At 41.7% G+C, this 17616-nt stretch overlaps 2 protein-coding genes across 10 annotated transcripts in view; both read left to right on the plus strand.

Moving 5' to 3' along the window:
- C12H19orf12 (chromosome 12 C19orf12 homolog) overlaps positions 1 to 17616 on the plus strand; it is a 56201-nt gene that overhangs the window by 21802 nt on the left and 16783 nt on the right. For 3 of the 9 annotated variants that reach the window (XM_048958228.1, XM_048958224.1, XM_048958225.1), the window contains exons 2-3: positions 3208 to 3384; positions 4750 to 5786. In XM_048958228.1, coding sequence (XP_048814185.1) covers positions 3225 to 3384; positions 4750 to 5015 — 426 coding nt within the window. In that variant the 5' untranslated portion in view covers positions 3208 to 3224 and the 3' untranslated portion in view covers positions 5016 to 5786. Of the gene's footprint in view, positions 1 to 108; positions 1243 to 3207; positions 3385 to 4749; positions 5787 to 8571; positions 11571 to 12454; positions 16685 to 16914; positions 17058 to 17616 lie in introns of those variants that run through there. The other 6 variants (XR_007379430.1, XR_007379429.1, XR_007379428.1 and 3 more) reach the window with 5 other exon arrangements.
- On the plus strand, positions 5807 to 8448 carry LOC125699091 (protein C19orf12 homolog). Its single transcript, XM_048958230.1, has 3 exons — positions 5807 to 5918; positions 6352 to 6528; positions 8025 to 8448. Exons 2-3 carry the CDS (start codon positions 6369 to 6371, stop codon positions 8288 to 8290), a joined length of 426 nt encoding a protein of 141 aa, XP_048814187.1. The 5' UTR covers positions 5807 to 5918; positions 6352 to 6368; the 3' UTR covers positions 8291 to 8448.

The raw sequence follows: 17616 nt of genomic DNA on the forward strand, positions 1-17616 counted from the left end.
TGGGGGCGGCGCGGGTCCGGGCCCGGCGGGGGGGGGGAGGCTGACGGCGACGGGAGCCGCGGTGCGGCGGGAGCGGAGCGTGGGCCTGGAGGGGTGGCCGCTGTGCCTGGCTGCAGCCGTGCGGATGTGTCCGACGGGCCGCTCCTTGCCGGGGATCGAAAGAAGGATCCGCGCAATTTGTAAATTGAAAGAGAAATTGGGCGGATCCGACTTATTTTTAAGGCATGAAGTGCTCGTGGCCGGGCTTTCACCGGCTTTTATAAGCTTGGCCAGCTTCTGCATGCTACAGAAACCTGGTGCTTCCTTCAGCTCTGGGTTTGTTTGCTCACTAAGCATCATTTCACGTTGAAGCCAAGAGATCCGACAGAGTAACTTGGCCATGAGTTGTGTCAGGCAGGTATTCCTTTAACACAGTGCCTGGTGCATGGGGATGCACAGCGAGCAGGCACATAGCTGTACGTGTAAAGGCAAAGCGTGTGCATTTTCATCATCACATGTCCCCAAAATGGGTTACATAGGCATTGAGTTCCCGGGAGCTTGAACTGCTCCACCCTCTTGCACGTTGCTCCAAAATGATGGGAGGGCTCTCTGGGCTCTGGTGGTTGTTGGGTGAAGGCTGGCAGTCATCTTCAGGAAGGCTCGAAGCCTTGCTCGCTGTGGTCTTGTAACTTCTAGGGGGATTGCATTATGTTGCAACAGCAGCTCTGCCCTCCTTATCTTCACAAGAGTTCCCTAGATTTAGCCCAAAGAGAAGAAGTAAATGTGTTTCAGCACTCAGGCTGTTTAGCCTGAGGTCCTGCTAAGGTGGAGCAGGGCATTCACACATTCATTTTCTTCTCATAGAGAGCAAGGACTGTGTTCTGCAGCAGTTGTCCTCCCATTTCTCATGTCAGTGTCATTCTAAATGGAAAGCAGCTCACCTATTGTTAAGCAAACTAAATACAAACACTTAATCTTCTCATTTTTCAACATCACTATTGCCAAGATTAGGATGAGTTGTACCACTGGTACATTTTGGTCTTTGTTTTCTTAGTGCTCAAGGAAGAACAGAGCTTTTTTAGTGCTTTGAGCTTGAACTTCACTGAATGAGGCAACGGATGCAATGTGTCACCAACCAGCACGCACTGTTACTGTCATGCACTGCTATGTCCGAAGCCTGACAGCAACCCAAGCACCTGTGGTACAATGAAGAACTGCAGTGTTTGCTTTGGGCTGGCATGAAGATGAATGAAGTGAGAGGAGGTGACTGTCTGAAGGATTTCTGAGTGTGTATTTCTGGAGCTGTGGATCTTTCTTGGTGCCTTTCCCAAAGGGCAGGTTTTGTTCAGAGTTAACCATGCTTGGATACCACAAAGACAGAGATGGTTTGCAGTCAGCCATTTTATTTTTATTTCATTTTCACAGTAGATAATTTTTACTGTGAAATGCTTCACTTTCACTCTGCAGAGAGGAGATGCGTTGTAGGAAGGCTTGAAAATGCCTTGGTTTGAGCTGTGAAGGTATGACATGTGCTGTGCTGTTCTGAGACTGAAAAATCAGACACTCAGCTACTGGATAGTATCAAAGTTAACAAGCACAACGATAACTCTGTGCCTCCTGTGTATTTGTGATTATATTTTTAGTCATGTTGTGTGCATTGTTTTATTTTTTCCAGCAACACCTTTCCTTGTTTGTTGTGCAGAATGAAAGGCATTGAAGGTATTTGTGTCACAAACAAGCGTGCTCTTGTTCTGCGCTGAGTCCTTTCCCCTCTCACACTGAACGCTTCATGAGCTCTGCTGTTTGGGCTGAAAGTCTTAATTTCTGTTCATGGCAGTTGCTCTGATCTCAGTGCTCCGAATCAGTGTTTCGTTGGTATTGGGATGACTTTTGCAATGTGAGGGGAGGGTATTATTTTTGTAATCTCTGTGTTCCTGCCATTTAGAATAGTTGCTAAAGTGCAAAGTATCCTTTGGCTGTCGTGCACTCAAAGCCAAAGCTGCATTTTTCATTGCCTGGTAATGTGAAACGCTGTGTTTAATCAGAGCTGCATTTGTCAGAGGTCAGGATTTTTGCAAATAACCTCTCCTAGATGGCAATATATGGTTGTCTGAAAAAGTTGAAGTAGTTACCAAAAGGTGTGCTTTTTGTTCCTGGCTCAATAGTATGCATCCAATGGGTGCAAAAATAGGGATACGATCTTTTTCAGGGCAGCCTTCAGTAATTCGCTTTTGTTTTTTGGGGATTTTTTTGATACTCAAAGCTATTCTGCCATTTCCTGTAGCCTCTTGCCTCCCTCACTACACTTGCTGTCACCAACTGTACAGAGACAAGTATATTCTTTAATATTTAGTGTGCAGTTATTTCAGCTGGGAAAAGAAAATGCCCTGTAAAGTTGTCAGCTCATGCCCTGCTGGATGAGATTTTCCAAGGAAGCAATCCTCCTGCCCTGTCTGTTCTTTCCTACTGTTCCTTTCCCACCTCTGCCTCCTTCTACAAATGAGAGTTGTGTTTCTTGTCTGGTTGAAGTCCCGTCCTGCCATTCACAGGAGCCCTGTGTTTCTGATTCCGTATCTCTAGAGCCTCCCATAGGTTCCCAATCTCAGCTGCCACCTCCAAGCTTTTTTGAAGTCTGTTTCCTTCCTCCTGGCTCTTCCTGCTCACTGGCTCTCACTGCTCACTGTGGACAACCTTTGCTTTAAGCACCCCAGTCTTCACCATCTGCAGTTGGCGTCGAAGTTTTTTAACATGGAAGAAAATTAGGAAAAGAAGTGAATGTAACAAGAAGTAACTAATTTACTGCAAAAACTAGGACAAAGAGAAGATATATAGCAGATATGCAAACTACCCTCTACAGGTTATGTTTGGATGAAGTTCTGCTTGATCTTTGTCCTGGAGCCACAACCAAGGATAAGGCCAGTAATTGCTTGAGGCAAAGGGAATGTACTCCAGAACTGGATGGAAACTTTCTTACATTTTTCATTGCTGTAATTTGCCCTTGCTCATTCTTCTGAGTTCATCCAAACAACAGAGTCCTCTGCTCTATTCTATGGTTTCATTTAGATTTGTTGACCATAAACTTTTTGGTTTTCTAGAGAAAAACTAGAAGTTAATTTTTTGTTTTTCCATTATTACTGTGCCTGTGTCTTGTTTGTCTTACCAGCTCCAGAGCTATAAGCAACAAGATTTTGTCCCCATGGCAGAACCCAACTTAAACATCTTTTTCAGGTCCTTAAGCAGCCAAGATGCCCATCCGTGTGGATCAAATGATGCAACTGCTTTGCCATGTTTCTCAGGAGAAGGGAATGACAGCAGCTGTCAAGCACTCTGGTAGAGGAGCACTCCTGGCAGGTGCAACTGCATTTGTTGGGGGTTTGGTTGGAGGTCCACCTGGCATCGCTGTAGGTAAGTATGTTTGCTTTAGGATAAGACGTGTGGTTAGCTCACTGAGTGAAGAAAGCAGGAGGTCTGCTTAGTGGGGGTGCGTGTATTGGCAAGATTTCATTCAAGTGAGCTTTAATAACATGCCATTTTGCATTACATTCTTTCAGAAGAGTGTTTTTAAGAAATGGTGCATTGTAATGGTTCTCACCCCTCTGAGTTCAGAGTGATGATCAGCAGCTCAGAGTCCAGTTGGAGACCTGTGACTAGTGGTGCTCTCCAGGGGTTGGTGGTGTGTCCAGTCTTGTTTCATATCTTCATCGACGACCTTGATGAGGGGATAGTGTCCACCCTCAGCAAGTACTGAAGGCTGAGCAACCTGGGTCTGTTCAGCTCTAAGAAGACTGAGGGGGATCTGATTAATGTTAAATAAATATAATAATAAATATAATAATAAATATCTTAAGTGTGGGAGTCAAAGAGACACGTCCACCCTCTTTTCAGCAGTCTGTGGGGACAAGACAAGGGGAAATGCCTATAAACTGGAGCATGGGAAGTTGCATGCCAATATGTGTAAGAACTTCTTTACAATGAGGGTGACGGAGCACGGGAACAGGCTGCACAGAGAGGCTGTAAAGTCACCTTCTCTGGAGATATTCAAGACCTGCCTGGACACCTGCCTGTGCAACCTGCTGTAGGGAGCCTGCTTTGGCAGGGGGGTTGGACTTGATGATCTCTAGAGGTCCCTTTGAGCCCCTAGAATTCTGTGATTCTGTGATAATTATTGTGTTGGTGTTCCCTTTTAGGATGATGGTGACCTCGGTGACTTAAAACTCCTTTTTCTGTGAACAGGAAACCATGCACAAATTAGAGGCTTAGGTATATACTCTTCGGAGCCTTTTGAACTAGCTTGAACTAGTTGATGAACTTAGTCTCTGTGAATACCTTCTGAAGTTTGGTCTTCACGGGTGTAGGAAGCTTCAACGTGCATCTCTACAGCAGCTGTATGCTGGAGTCATACTGGGGATCTGGAGTAAAAGACTCTGTTAATGATCGCTGGCAAGGCAGTTAACAGTGCGTTTTCCATAGGGTAAAATTCATTAACTGCAGAGCTTGTCCTAAAGAGACCAGTGCCATAAGGAATCTTGTTTGATTTCTGATTTCGAGTTTGAAACTGTTAGCTTTCATTGTGTTGAGTTCCTTTGTTGATGTAAAAAGCTGCAAAAACTCTTCTTGGTACTTGATCGTCATTCACCCAAGTGAAAGAGGATTTGCCTTGTTCATTCAACTCTGTGCTGATTTCTAATGAGGAGGTTGGCACTACTGATGAACATCTCTCTAGAATTTTGGGTCTAACAATAGGGAGTAACATCTCTCCTCATTTTCTAGGAGGAGCTCTTGGTGGACTGCTTGGTGCCTGGATGACCAGTGGACACTTCAAGCCAGTCCCTCAGATTTTAATGGAGTTGCCTCCTGCGGAGCAGCAGAAACTCTTTGATGAAGCCATCGCAATAGTCAGGAACCTAGACTGGACTGATATCGCTCAGCTGACTGCACTTGTCATGGGAAGTGGCCATCTTCAGCAGCAGTTGGCAGGAGTGGTGATAAATTACCTCACCAGAGAGCTAAGTGCAGAGATAAAGTATGGGGAATAAATCTTCCCAGAGTGTGTTTTTAGATTGTAGTGAATTTTACTCTGACAGTTGTGATTCTTCAATGTATCAATTGTTAGTTAGCTTTACTAGTTATAAGTGTAGGCAGATCTAAGTATTACCTTGCTTTTCTTTTTCTTTTTTTTTTAACAGAAGTTATTACTGGTTTATTGTATTATCCTGTCACTGCCTTGCTGTGTTATTTGAAGTACTGTGTGGTGGGATTGAATTCAAGATCACTGAAGGGAATTCTGGTTCTCTTGCCATATAATGTAGCACTGGGTAAAATTTTCAAAGTCCTTGTATTTTATTTAGGAGATGTAATCCTGTTTGTTGAAGTGCTTTAAACTTCTTCTGTGTATGGCATGAATGCTGAGGTGTCAAGGGCACTTTGAAGAATTTTACCTGGCATCTGAGTATTACAAGGGATAGTTGCAAGAAATTATTTCTACTGTGAACTCACAAACCTCAAGCCTTGCTTGATTTTTTGTCACATTTTTATTGTAATTCTTGGGAATTCATTTCTGTAAGAAGAGAAGCCAATACCTGTTTGGAGGAACTTAGAAGAGCAGGTAAAATAGAGTCTAAGGAATTAGCAGTTCCTGATATCCTAGAACTGGAATGTGTGGCAAGGAGACTGGTTAAAAAAGGGGAGTGAGGAAGAATGGCAAGTCTGACATTTTTATATGTTTAGGATAATCATTTTAGCATTCGTTTCTCAACTAAATCTGAACATCTGGTCCTCTGTTTTCATTAAAATATTCCTAAGAAGCATCACAATGGTCTGTGTTTGGCTTTAGAGTGCATGAACTGTTTTAAGCATGGAAGAAGATGTGGAAAAGAAACAAGTTGTGAGAAGTACCTAGTTTATGGCAGAAGGTAGGACATAGAGAAGATATATAGCAGGTATGTAAACTACAACCCACTGGATATGTCTGAATTAGGTTCTGTGTGATCTCTGTCCTGCAGCCATACCCAAGGCTGAATAAGGCCAGCAATTTCTTAAGTCAAAGGGGATATACTGTAGAACTGGATGGAGACTTTCTTACAGTTTTCATTGCTGTGGTTTACCCTTGTGCATTTTCCTGAGTTCATCTGAACTGCAGAGTCCTCTGCTCTATTCTGTGGCTTCACTTACAATTGCCATAAACATCATCTTTTGCCAGCAAAAAAAAATCTGGGAAACTGTTAGCTCGTGATTTCCCAGAAATGAAAGAGAAAGTAATTTTTTGTTTATCCACAGGGACTGTGGCAGTGTATTTTAGTCTCACTGACTCCAGAGCTCTAAGCAGCAGGGTTTTATTGCTGTTGCAGTGGTCAACTTAAACATCTTTTTCAGGACCTTAACCACCTAAGATGCCCATCCGTGTGGATCAAATGATGCAACTGCTTTGCCGTGTTGCTCAGGAGAAGGGAATGACAGCAGCTGTCAAGCACTCTGGTAGAGGAGCACTCCTGGCAGGTGCAACTGCATTTGTTGGGGGTTTGCTTGGAGGTCCACCTGGCATCGCTGTAGGTAAGCGTGTTTGCTTTAGGATAAGACGTGTGGTTAGCTCACTGAGTGAAGAAAGCAGGAGGTCTGCTTAGTGGGGGTGAGTGTATTGGCAAGATTTCATTCAAGTGAGCTTTAACAAGATGCTGTTTTGCATTTCATCCTTTCAGATGAGTGTTTTTAACAAGTGGTGCATCGTAATGCCTGTGTAATGCCTTACGATTACTAATGTCAGTGTTCCATTTCAGAATGACAGTGTCCTTGGTGACTTAAAACTGCTTTTTAAGAGGAAGCGCATGCAGATCAGTGGCTTAGGTATTGACTCCTTGGAGCCCTTCAGACTAGCTGTTAGATGTTAATTTGCTTTAGGTGGGCAGAGTGCTGGTTCCCATCTGCTAAGGCATGCCAGTGCCAGATGTGTGGTACATAACTGAGAGGAAGTCTCAGGCTGAGAGCTTTGCTCCATCACAGTGGTAAGGAGTGGAGATGGGAGGCCTTGAGGCAGTGGCAGGAGTGTAGGACAGTGTTTGCAGACGCACGGGATGGGGAAGAGCATCAAAATTATGTTTGTTTTTCTGTATTTTAAGGCTACTCCCTATCCCTGTCTTGGTGAACTCCTTAAATGCCTTTCCTCCCTACACTGAATTCTTTCTAAACATTAGAGAGTAGCCAGAGTCCCATAGCAAAGACTTGTATCCTCTGTACCTGTTGAACTAAGCAGTGTTGTATATATAGTTTAAAAGGTGCCCTGTCACTGAAATCACATGTAGCATCAGTCCTTGAGTGCACATTACTCTTAGGAGCAGTTCCATAAATCTGAAGGGCTTACTGGTACTGGAGTAAATTGCAATTTCTTTGCAGCATTGTAAATCACTGAAAAGCACTGTTCTGTATGGCTGGTAGCCATTAGATATCACACATCAGTGTAGGGCCGTGATCCTAATTTCTTGGCTGTAGCAGTCCTACCCACATAATCTATATGTGATCCCTCTGCTCTGCACTTGATGGCCTGGAACCATACTGCCTGGCAGAGAGATTCTTCTCCAAGTCTGGTGGGGTATTAATTTCATAGGAGAAAGGTTGAATGTGGCTGACTAATCCAAGAAAGTTGATGATCTTGGCCTCTATGAGTATCTTCTGAAGTGTGGACATCATGGGTGTAGGCAGGTGCATCCTGCATCTTTGCTGAAGCAGGAAGCTTGGATCATACCAGGGATCTGAAATAAAAGATTCTGTATTAATGGTAAGGCAGTTGTTAACTATGTTTTCCATGGGATGGGATTCATGTAATAGCAGAGCTTGCCTTACAGAGACCAATACCATAAGGAATGCTGTTTGATTTCTGATTCTGAGTTTGAAACTGTTATCTTTGATTGTGTGGAGTTCCTCTGTTGATGTAGAAAGCTGTAACAGTCCTTGGTTCTCTGATCATCATTTGAGGAGGTGAACAGCATTGAAGAAGCATCTCTTTGGAATTTCAGGTCTTACAATGGGGAATAACATCTCTTTTCATTTTCTAGGAGGAGCGCTTGGTGGACTGCTTGGTGCCTGGATGAACAGAGCAAAATTCAAGCCAGTCCCTCAGATTTTAATGCAATTGCCTCCTGCCGAGCAGCAGAAACTCTACATTGAAGCCATTGTGTTACTCAAGAGCTTAGACTGGTCTGATTTTGCTCGACTAACTGCTGTTGTAATGAATAGTCATCTTCTGCAGCTGCAGTTGGCTAAACTACTGGAAAATTACTTCACCAGAGAGCTAAGTGCAGTGATAAAGTATGGAGCATAAAGCTTTTCAGAGCAGATTTATAGGTTGCAATGAATTTTATTCTGGCAATTGTGATTCTTCAGTGTGTTAATTATTAGCATTAGTATTGTCATTGTAGCTTTTGTTTCTCAACTGATTCTGAATATCCTCTGTCTTCATTAAAATATTCCTTAGAAGCATCACAGTGGTCTCTGTTTTTCTTTACAGTAGATGAGCTGCTTTAAGAACTGGGCACTTAATTTTCCAACCAGTTGTTCAGCATTTATTGCAATGCACACAGGAAACAAGGTTAAAAATGGAAGAATGAGTAGATGTGTTTTTGTTTTTATTTTTTAATATTTAGGAACAAGTGATACTGCTCTGCATCTCTGTAATTTTAGTCGTGTAATAAAGATCTCTCCATGTTTGGGCGGTGACATTTCTCATAGTTGAGTTTTAAATGCGGAAGTTTCAACTCAAGATTTGCTGTTGTTTAGATTTGACTAATTCAGTTCTGCAGGAATGCTTTGTTGTTAATACATACAGTTTACTTTTCTTCCTGGAGTGCAGGGCAATGACTGTTGTTTGAAAGTTAGTTTTTTTCAGTGATGAAAGCCAGCAGCAAATGGCAGTGTGCACTTCTGATCTTTCTGTAGTTTCATATTACATACCTGAAATCAGTGTTTTTTTCAGTTTGACAGATTACACACAGTACAATTCTCTTTTAAGTCCATATATACTCTATAGGTGTTTTAAGATATTATTTTTTTAAACTCATACTCATTTTATGATTATTTCACAAACCAAATGGACTCTTCTGGAAGAGGATGCTGCCACTAGCAGCAGATATTTGAGTGAAACAGGAGGAGAGAGGCTGTCCCCCTTGGAATCAGCCATTCAAAGATGGACTTGAAAAAACTTAGCATGTGGTTGTGAAGTAGGTCACAGGAAAGGTTCTGGTGTCAGTTAACTTATAATAGCAGTGGTTATTTAAACTGATTGCTAGCAGATTTTAGGGTAGTCGCAGGTATCAGGATTGTGACTCCCATGTTACACATTCACAAATTGAGGACCAAAGGTAGATACTGAATTAATTTATGGTGCTTATGCCAGTGTCACAGCCATCAATTGAACTTAATTAATGATAGTGTCAGTCCTGTGCTGTCGTATGTTACTGTTTCTTATTCTTTCAAATACTTTTCATTATGTACTCGGAAAAGAGAAACTACTTTTAATGGTAACCTTTCGGCATTTGCTGCAGTATATAGGAGTAGGAGATACATGTGTGCCAGGGGGAGACTGGTCAGAGTGGTTCAGAGGGCTGTGTGGGCCCATCTAGCTTATGTTAAACACTGCCACTGAGCTCATGAGAAGCTTTATACTCTGTGTTGCACAGTAGCATGCAATTAGCCAATATAATTTAATGTGCCCATGTTTTCAGGTAGCTGGTGTAGAACCAGAAAGAAATGGGTTGTTTGTACCACTGTTTGTAAAGTATGACATATGTGGAACTTCTCAAATGGTAAGAAGTGCCTATCTTCAGAGTGGTAGCAATAAGTTTGCTGCAAGGTTTGCAGTTTGGTCTAAAACACAATCTATCACTGCCAGTGATAGAAGAACTGAAACTAAGTTGGCTATTAATTTCAAGTGAGTTTGGGCATACAAGAGGGAGGAAGCAACCACTTGACATTAAGAAGGCTCTGGTAGCTGTCTACTATAGGGGAATTAGCATGGGAAGCCATGGTATTGGCTGTCTGTATGTTAATGACATATGGCAGTTCATTCTGTGGAATGCTGCAAAAAAATGGTCATTGTCTTTTGCCTCTGACTACAGTCCTGTGCTACAGTGTCAAGGTGATAACAGTTTTTGACTCCTACTATTTATTTTCTTAGTGCTCAAGGAAGAACAGAGCTTTTTTAGTGCTTTGGGCTTGAACTTCACTGAATGAGGCAACGGATGCAATGTGTCACCAACCAGCTCGCACTGTTACTGTCATGCACTGCTGTGTCCAAAGCCTGACAGCAAACCAAGCACCTGTGGTACAATGAAGAACTGCAGTGTTTGCTTTGGGCTGGCACTTCTTTAGTGCAGAAGTAACCTTCCATTTTCGCAGTAGATATTTTTAACTTGAAAGTTGTTTTGCTGTTGCTTCATTTTAACTTTGCAGAGAGGAGATGCGTTGTAGGAAGGCTTGAAAATGCCTTGGTTTGAGCTGTGAAGGTATGACATGTGCTGTGCTGTTCTGAGACTGAAAAATCAGACACTCAGCTACTGGATAGTATCAAAGTTAACAAGTACAACGATAACTCTGTGCCTCCTGTGTATTTGTGATTATATTTTTAGTCATGTTGTGTGCATTGTTTTATTTTTTCCAGCAACACCTTTCCTTGTTTGTTGTGCAGAATGAAAGGCATTGAAGGTATTTGTGTCACAAACAAGCGTGCTCTTGTTCTGCGCTGAGTCCTTTCCCCTCTCACACTGAACGCTTCATGAGCTCTGCTGTTTGGGCTGAAAGTCTTAATTTCTGTTCATGGCAGTTGCTCTGATCTCAGTGCTCCGAATCAGTGTTTTGTTGGTATTGGGATGACTTTTGCAATGTGAGGGGAGGGTATTATTTTTGTAATCTCTGTGTTCCTGCCATTTAGAATAGTTGCTAAAGTGCAAAGTATCCTTTGGCTGTCGTGCACTCAAAGCCAAAGCTGCATTTTTCATTGCCTGGTAATGTGAAACGCTGTGTTTAATCAGAGCTGCATTTGAATTTAGTCATTATTGTCAACAAATAACCTCTCCTAGATGGCAGGATGTGTGTGTCTGTAGAACTGGATGGAAACTTCCTTATGTTTTTCATTGCTTTAACTTGTCCTTTTTCATTCTCCTGAGTTAGTCTTAACAACAGAGAACCCTTCTGTTCTGTGACTTCATCTACAGTTGGAATGAGCATTATCTTTTTGCCTGCAAAAAAAATAAATAAATCATTTATGGGAGACCTTTAGCTCAAGATTTCCCAGAAATGAAAGAGAAAGTAATTATCTGTTTATCTGCCCTGGCTCTGGCAGTGTACTGTGTCAGTCTCACTGGCTCTTGAGCTGTAAGCAGCAAGATTCCTCTTGCAGCAGTCAAACTTATCTCAAACATCTCTTTCAGGTCCTTAAGTAGCCATGATGCCCATCCGTGTGGATCAAATGATGCAACTGCTTTGCCGTGTTGCTCAGGAGAAGGGAATGACAGCAGCTGTCAAGCACTCTGGTAGAGGAGCACTCCTGGTGGGCATAACTGCATTTGTTGGGGGTTTGCTTGGAGGTCCGCGTGGCATCGCTGTAGGTAAGTATGTTTGCTTTAGGATAAGACGTGTGGTTAGCTCACTGAGTGAAGAAAGCAGCAAGTCTACTTAGTGGGGGTGAGTGTACTGGCAAGATTTCATTCAAGTGAGCTTTAACAAGATGCTGTTTTGCATTTCATCCTTTCAGATGAGTGTTTTTAACAAGTGGTGCATCGTAATGCCTGTGTAATGCCTTACGATTACTAATGTCAGTGTTCCATTTCAGAATGACAGTGTCCTTGGTGACTTAAAACTGCTTTTTAAGAGGAAGCGCATGCAGATCAGTGGCTTAGGTATTGACTCCTTGGAGCCCTTCAGACTCGCTGTTAGATGTTCATTTGCTTTAGGTGGGCAGAGTGCTGGTTCCCATCTGCTAAGGCATGCCAGTGCCAGATGTGTGGTACATAACTGAGAGGAAGTCTCAGGCTGAGAGCTTTGCTCCATCACAGTGCTAAGGAGTGGAGATGGGAGGCCTTGAGGCAGTGGCAGGAGTGTAGGACAGTGTTTGCAGACGCACGGGATGGGGAAGAGCATCAAAATTATGTTTGTTTTTCTGTATTTTAAGGCTACTCCCTATCCCTGTCTTGGTGAACTCCTTAAATGCCTTTCCTCCCCACACTGAATTCTTTCTAAACATTAGAGAGTAGCCAGAGTCCCATAGCAAAGACTTGTATCCTCTGTACCTGTTGCACTAAGCAGTGTTGTATATATAGTTTAAAAGGTGCCCTGTCACTGAAATCACATTACATCACCCCACTGAAAATAGATATGCCTTGTTCATTCAACTCTGTGCTGATTTCTAATGAGGAGGTGAACTCTATTGATGAAAGTCTCTCTAGAATTTCTGGTTGAATAGTAGGGAGTAACATCTCTCTTCATTTTCTAGGAGGAGCTCTTGGTGGACTGCTTGGTGCCTGGATGACCAGTGGACAGTTCAAGCCAGTCCCTCAGATTTTAATGGAGTTGCCTCCTGCCGAGCAGCAGAAACTCTGCAATGAAGCCATCGCAATAGTCAGGAACATAGACTGGGTTGATGTTTTTCAGCTGACTGTACTTGTAATGGGAAGGAGTGACCTTAAGTTTCTGCTGGCAAAAGCAGTGGAAAGGTTCTTTGTCAGAGAGCTAAATGCACAGATAAAGTATGAAGAATAAACCTTTTTGGGCCTGGTTTCTAGATTTTCTTGAATTTTACTTTGACAACTGTGATTCTCTGATGTAGCAATTATTTGGATTAGGATTGTCATTGTAGCTTTCATTTCTCAGCTGATTCTGAATATTCTGTTTTCATTTAAAAAAAATCCTAAAAAGCATCACAATGGTCTCTGTTTTGTTTTAGAGAAAAGGAATTGATTGAAGAAGTGGGCACTTAGTATCTCAGCCAATTTTTCACTCTTTATTTCAAGGCAATGAGGAAACTATTTATTAGTTTTGACGTACAGAGTCCTTCTTGGATGGAGGCATGTACCTATTTTTAGAGTGGTAGCAACATGTTTGTGACAAGGTTTGCACACTGTTTTGAAACTGTTGAGTGCAGCCCTCTTCTATTGTGTTAAGATCACCACAATTTTTGCCTTTTAGGTTTATCAGAGGATTTGGGCATTAAATAACTGTTCAGCAGATTTGATCGTAAAGAACTGCTCAAGAATGCATTAATATCCCTCTGTTACTCTTCTTTGGTACCGATATGGCTGTCTGCCACTGTATCCCATGGTACTGGAAACAGCTACAGGCAGGGGAGAGTATCTAGTGAAATCCATCCAGTTGCAGTGTCCAGGTTAAGTATGAGATAGAGCCATCGCCTAGGAAACAAGGTAAAGCAGTGCCAGCAGTTTTAGGAAGCAACTAGAATTGTGGCTGTGGGGAGATGTACAAACTTATATAAATAATCCATCTGTGATGGATTTTATTATTAATTTTGTTTGGTTGTAGATGTGAAGATGTGAAGAATCAAGCTAGATTTTCACTGGCAGGTAGTGTATTTTTAGATATTTTTTTTCCTAACTGTCTGGTTTAAAAATGGAAAGCAAACATGATTATAAATAGGTATGTTAGCATAGAGAGACTATTTTTATTTACTTGCTTTATTATTTAATGGCAACCCAGAATTCCAACATAGATTAGTAATTGAGATCTGCCATCTAGTGGCAAGTAGATTAATTCTTAAATTCAGCCTATCAGGGCTGCCTCTGTGGATAACACAGCTGTGTTTTTCTGTGAAAAGTTGGGGTAAATGAAATTGTATTAGATTACAAATATCAATCCACCTATAACTAGCACTCATGTGCACTCATTTGCATTCCCCTGCAAAGAGGCTTTTTTAAATGATCATTATCATAATTGGGCTGTGACTGCACAAATTTTTGCTGCAGCTGCATGACAGTTTTCACTGTGGGAGAAAATATGTAGTCAGGAGAAGGAGGACAGTTTGTGCTTTTTGTTGTGGCAGCATTCAGAGATCTGCACTGCAAGGCAAGTGTTTGCTATGAAATCCAAATAAGTTGCAAAGCAATGTAGAGATACCAAAGGCTGATCTTGAGTTTACGGCTGGAAATGAGAACCTCGACAGCAATTTCAGTCTGCACACAAGGTAGAGCTATTTTGAACCTCAAACTTGAGGTTCTGCAGGGTATGTGCATCCCCACAGACGAGGGTCTGGTGGCTCTTAGCTCTGATTGTTTAGTTGCCATGTCAGCAATAACCTTTCACTCTGGTACGCAAAGTAACACAGATCAGCATCACGTTGGCAGTTTCCTAAGGACAAGTCCCTGTTCTTCCAGGATTGCACACCTGCAGCTGTGCAGGGCTTTGCTGGTGAAGGATAAGCACAAACCTGAGTCTCCATCTTTCTTTCAAATGCAACTTGTGAGCTGCTGACAGGAAGGAGTGCTGAATATCTGTCTGTATAGGGCTTCTGACCTTCTGGAGGGAAAAATAGTAGCTGCATTTCCTCTAGATGCAAGGTCCTTCCCTGCCTGTGCTGTAATTACCTTCTCACTTTGAACAAAAGTGATTTGGAGAAGAGCTGTGCTGGTTGACTTAGGGCAGCTTAAGAAAGCTGATTAATCTGCTATGGCAATAATTTGCTGGATGATTTGATCAGTAATTCAGCTCCCCAGTGAGATGCTTCAAGGTGAGATGGCAGTGACAATACCAAGCTCCTGATGGAGGGCTGTGAGGCATGACAATTACCTACAGAAAAAATGGGGTGTGATAGTATCAGCACTGAGTTATTATTTATTATTATTTGACTATTTCTTACCATGTTTGAAATTTCTCTAGTGGTGTGATACCATCTACCATAGTCTGATTATAGGCCACTGTGCTCTAGCAGAACTGCATTTCCCTTTTACAATTTACATTCCAGTGCTCCTTCCATATGTGCTTCAGTGCATCATGACATGGGTGAGTTGGAATGGCTGCTTTCTCCTACTCCTGATAACACCCATCTCTTTGTTAAGGAGGAAAGCTCATGCTCCAGAGGACTCAGGTGTGCTAGGTTAGCTCTTCTTTGGAAGAGACATTCTATTAAATACACGTAATATAAAAAGCTACTGAGTTTGTATTTCAGATAACAGCTATTTGGTGACTAAACATTATGACTGTCTAGGTGATGATGGTTAATATGTCTTTTCTCCTTTTTAGTTGGTGTATAGGAAATCTGTTACGAAACTCAGAGAAAGATCTTGTGGAAGGGAATGGTGATTGTATTATTCAAAGTCACTAAGCAAATTGATTTTAGACAGTCATACTCTCATGACAAATCTGTTCAAATGATCTGACTGGGATTGCTTGCATTTAACATGAAGGATAAGTCAAATCCTCACTTCATCTCTTGGATTCTTCTTTATTGCCCAAAAATGAATTATTTTTTTAAAATCCCTTAGAATATCTTTGACAGTAATTCGCTGTTGTCTTTCTGTAAGCTTTTCTGCAACCCGTTAGCCTGAGGGGCTAACAGCAGAAGGAATGGCATGTGTGATTTGCTATAACCCCTGCTATTGTCCTTGTGTCAGAATGCAGTGTATCCTGTGAACAAGATGCTTGTGCTGTGGTCTTATCAGAGAAGGGTCTTCTGTTGGGCTCAGTAGGAACAGCACATTCCTCAACTTGATGAAATGGGATCCCTCATTATCAGTGTAGGCTTCTTTTTTTATTACTATTTTGGTGCATTCACGTACCTATTTCCAGCCATACATAATGTATACCAATTTAAATAATTTAGTCAAAAATTATGCCATTTCATGTAGAATTTTTTTTCTTTCCATTTTTTGTACTGCAGCAGATTCAATAGCAATAACTAGTGAAATATGGGCAGATCTGTGGGGTTTATGCTACACAGATGCAGGGTAGGACCCACTAAATTCTGTCTGTACTAGCAGGATAGAAGCAACAGTACAGCCAGATGGTGACTACTGGTAATATAAAAGCAATGCATTTTTGCCCCAGAGTAAAAGATCTTATGGAGAAAGCAATAGCTTCTTAGGCTGTCATTGCTTGGCCAGTTGATGTAAATTACTCAAGACTAATTGAATAGCAGACCTTCATCAGAGTTGGAAAGCTTTAAAAAAAAAAAAAAAAAATCTTCCTATTGCAGTGAACTAAAGCTATTAGCCCCTAATTAACACATGGGGTTTCATCTTTACCTTTCTAGAGATCACAGAAATCTATGTATTTTTCAGGCTGCAAGCCAGAAATCAAACATTCATTACATAATTGCAGTAAGTCTGAGCTAATACTTCTCATTAAGTATGATTTATGAATTCCAAAAGAGCCTAAGAGATAAATACATAAAAATTACTCTGAAGTCTGCAAAAATGAAAGCATTCATTTCTTTGGATGATTGTGCAGCAAGAATGATTTAGGCAAACACGAACATTTGGTAAGGACATGGCATTTAAATATCTGTACTTTTGTGATGCTCTCAAAGTGGTGTGATTTCATCTAATTTTGCTGCTGATCTTTCAGCAAAGATGATGTTCTATCCAGAGAATCAACCAGTGCAGGCAGAATCAGTCTCCCACGGATCAACATTCCCTTGGAGCTGCAGGAGATGGGCATCTGCCATGATGCAGTTTGTGAGCCAGTGGATAAACCTAGTTTGGTTTTAGAATTACAGGTAAGCACATTTTTCTGATATTTGTGTGTATTTCCTTCTTAAATTGTTCTCACTCAGCTAACTGTGCCAGTGTACAGTAACACTGAGGAAAATATTTCTCGCATCTCTGATAGTGATGGAAGTTTTCTTCATGAAGACAAGCACCTTTGAGTTTAGACTTCTGTTTCAAGCTCTAAGAATCTTTAGGCCAAAATTAGAGGGGATCTAATTTTTCTTCCTTGCCCTCCCAGGTTAATTTTAAGCCCACCAGTAACAGATTTTCCAAAGCCATAAACTGAAGACTTGCTCCCTATAGAGCTGTGAAGAAAAGATGCAACAGCTGAATGTGGTAGTTGGGCTTAGGACAGATGGCGTGCAAGAGCAAATGCTCCAGGTTAGTTCAGAAGGGAGGGGACTGGACAAAACTGTTTAGCAAATATTGTGTTAGAACTAAAGACTTGCTGAAGTATCCATAGGAATGCCAAAGTAGAGCATATTTTTTACCAAGCTGCAGTTTATTAATTGCTTGTGCAGGAGCAAAATCTGTAATAAAATACTAAAGAGGGAGATGGTAAAGCAGGGCCTTGAATCTGTTTTTGTTGGTTTCCATAGAAGGGGCTTGCTTGCTTTTTCCTGGCATTCTCTCCAAGAATTTATATAGAAAATATTTTTTCCATAACCGCAGTGAACAGCCTTCAATTGCCTGGCAGCCGTTTGCATATTTTAGGCTTCCTTCCCTCTCTGAAGTTTAACTCTGCAGGAGCTTGTGCTGCTGCCAACTTGGATCTTTTGGTCTTTTGTGTCCCCAGCCCAGGTTCTGTGGAACTTGGACTGTTGAAAGTGGCTGCAGCATGTCTCACTTGAGTAAAGGGCAAAGAAGAGCCTCAGTATTGTAGTGCTAATGATAAGTAGCAATGAGGATAAAATTGAGTGCTCCTGTAGCTCTTTACATC

This window comes from Lagopus muta, chromosome 12 (assembly GCF_023343835.1).
Source record: "Lagopus muta isolate bLagMut1 chromosome 12, bLagMut1 primary, whole genome shotgun sequence".
Lineage (NCBI taxonomy): Eukaryota > Metazoa > Chordata > Aves > Galliformes > Phasianidae > Lagopus > Lagopus muta.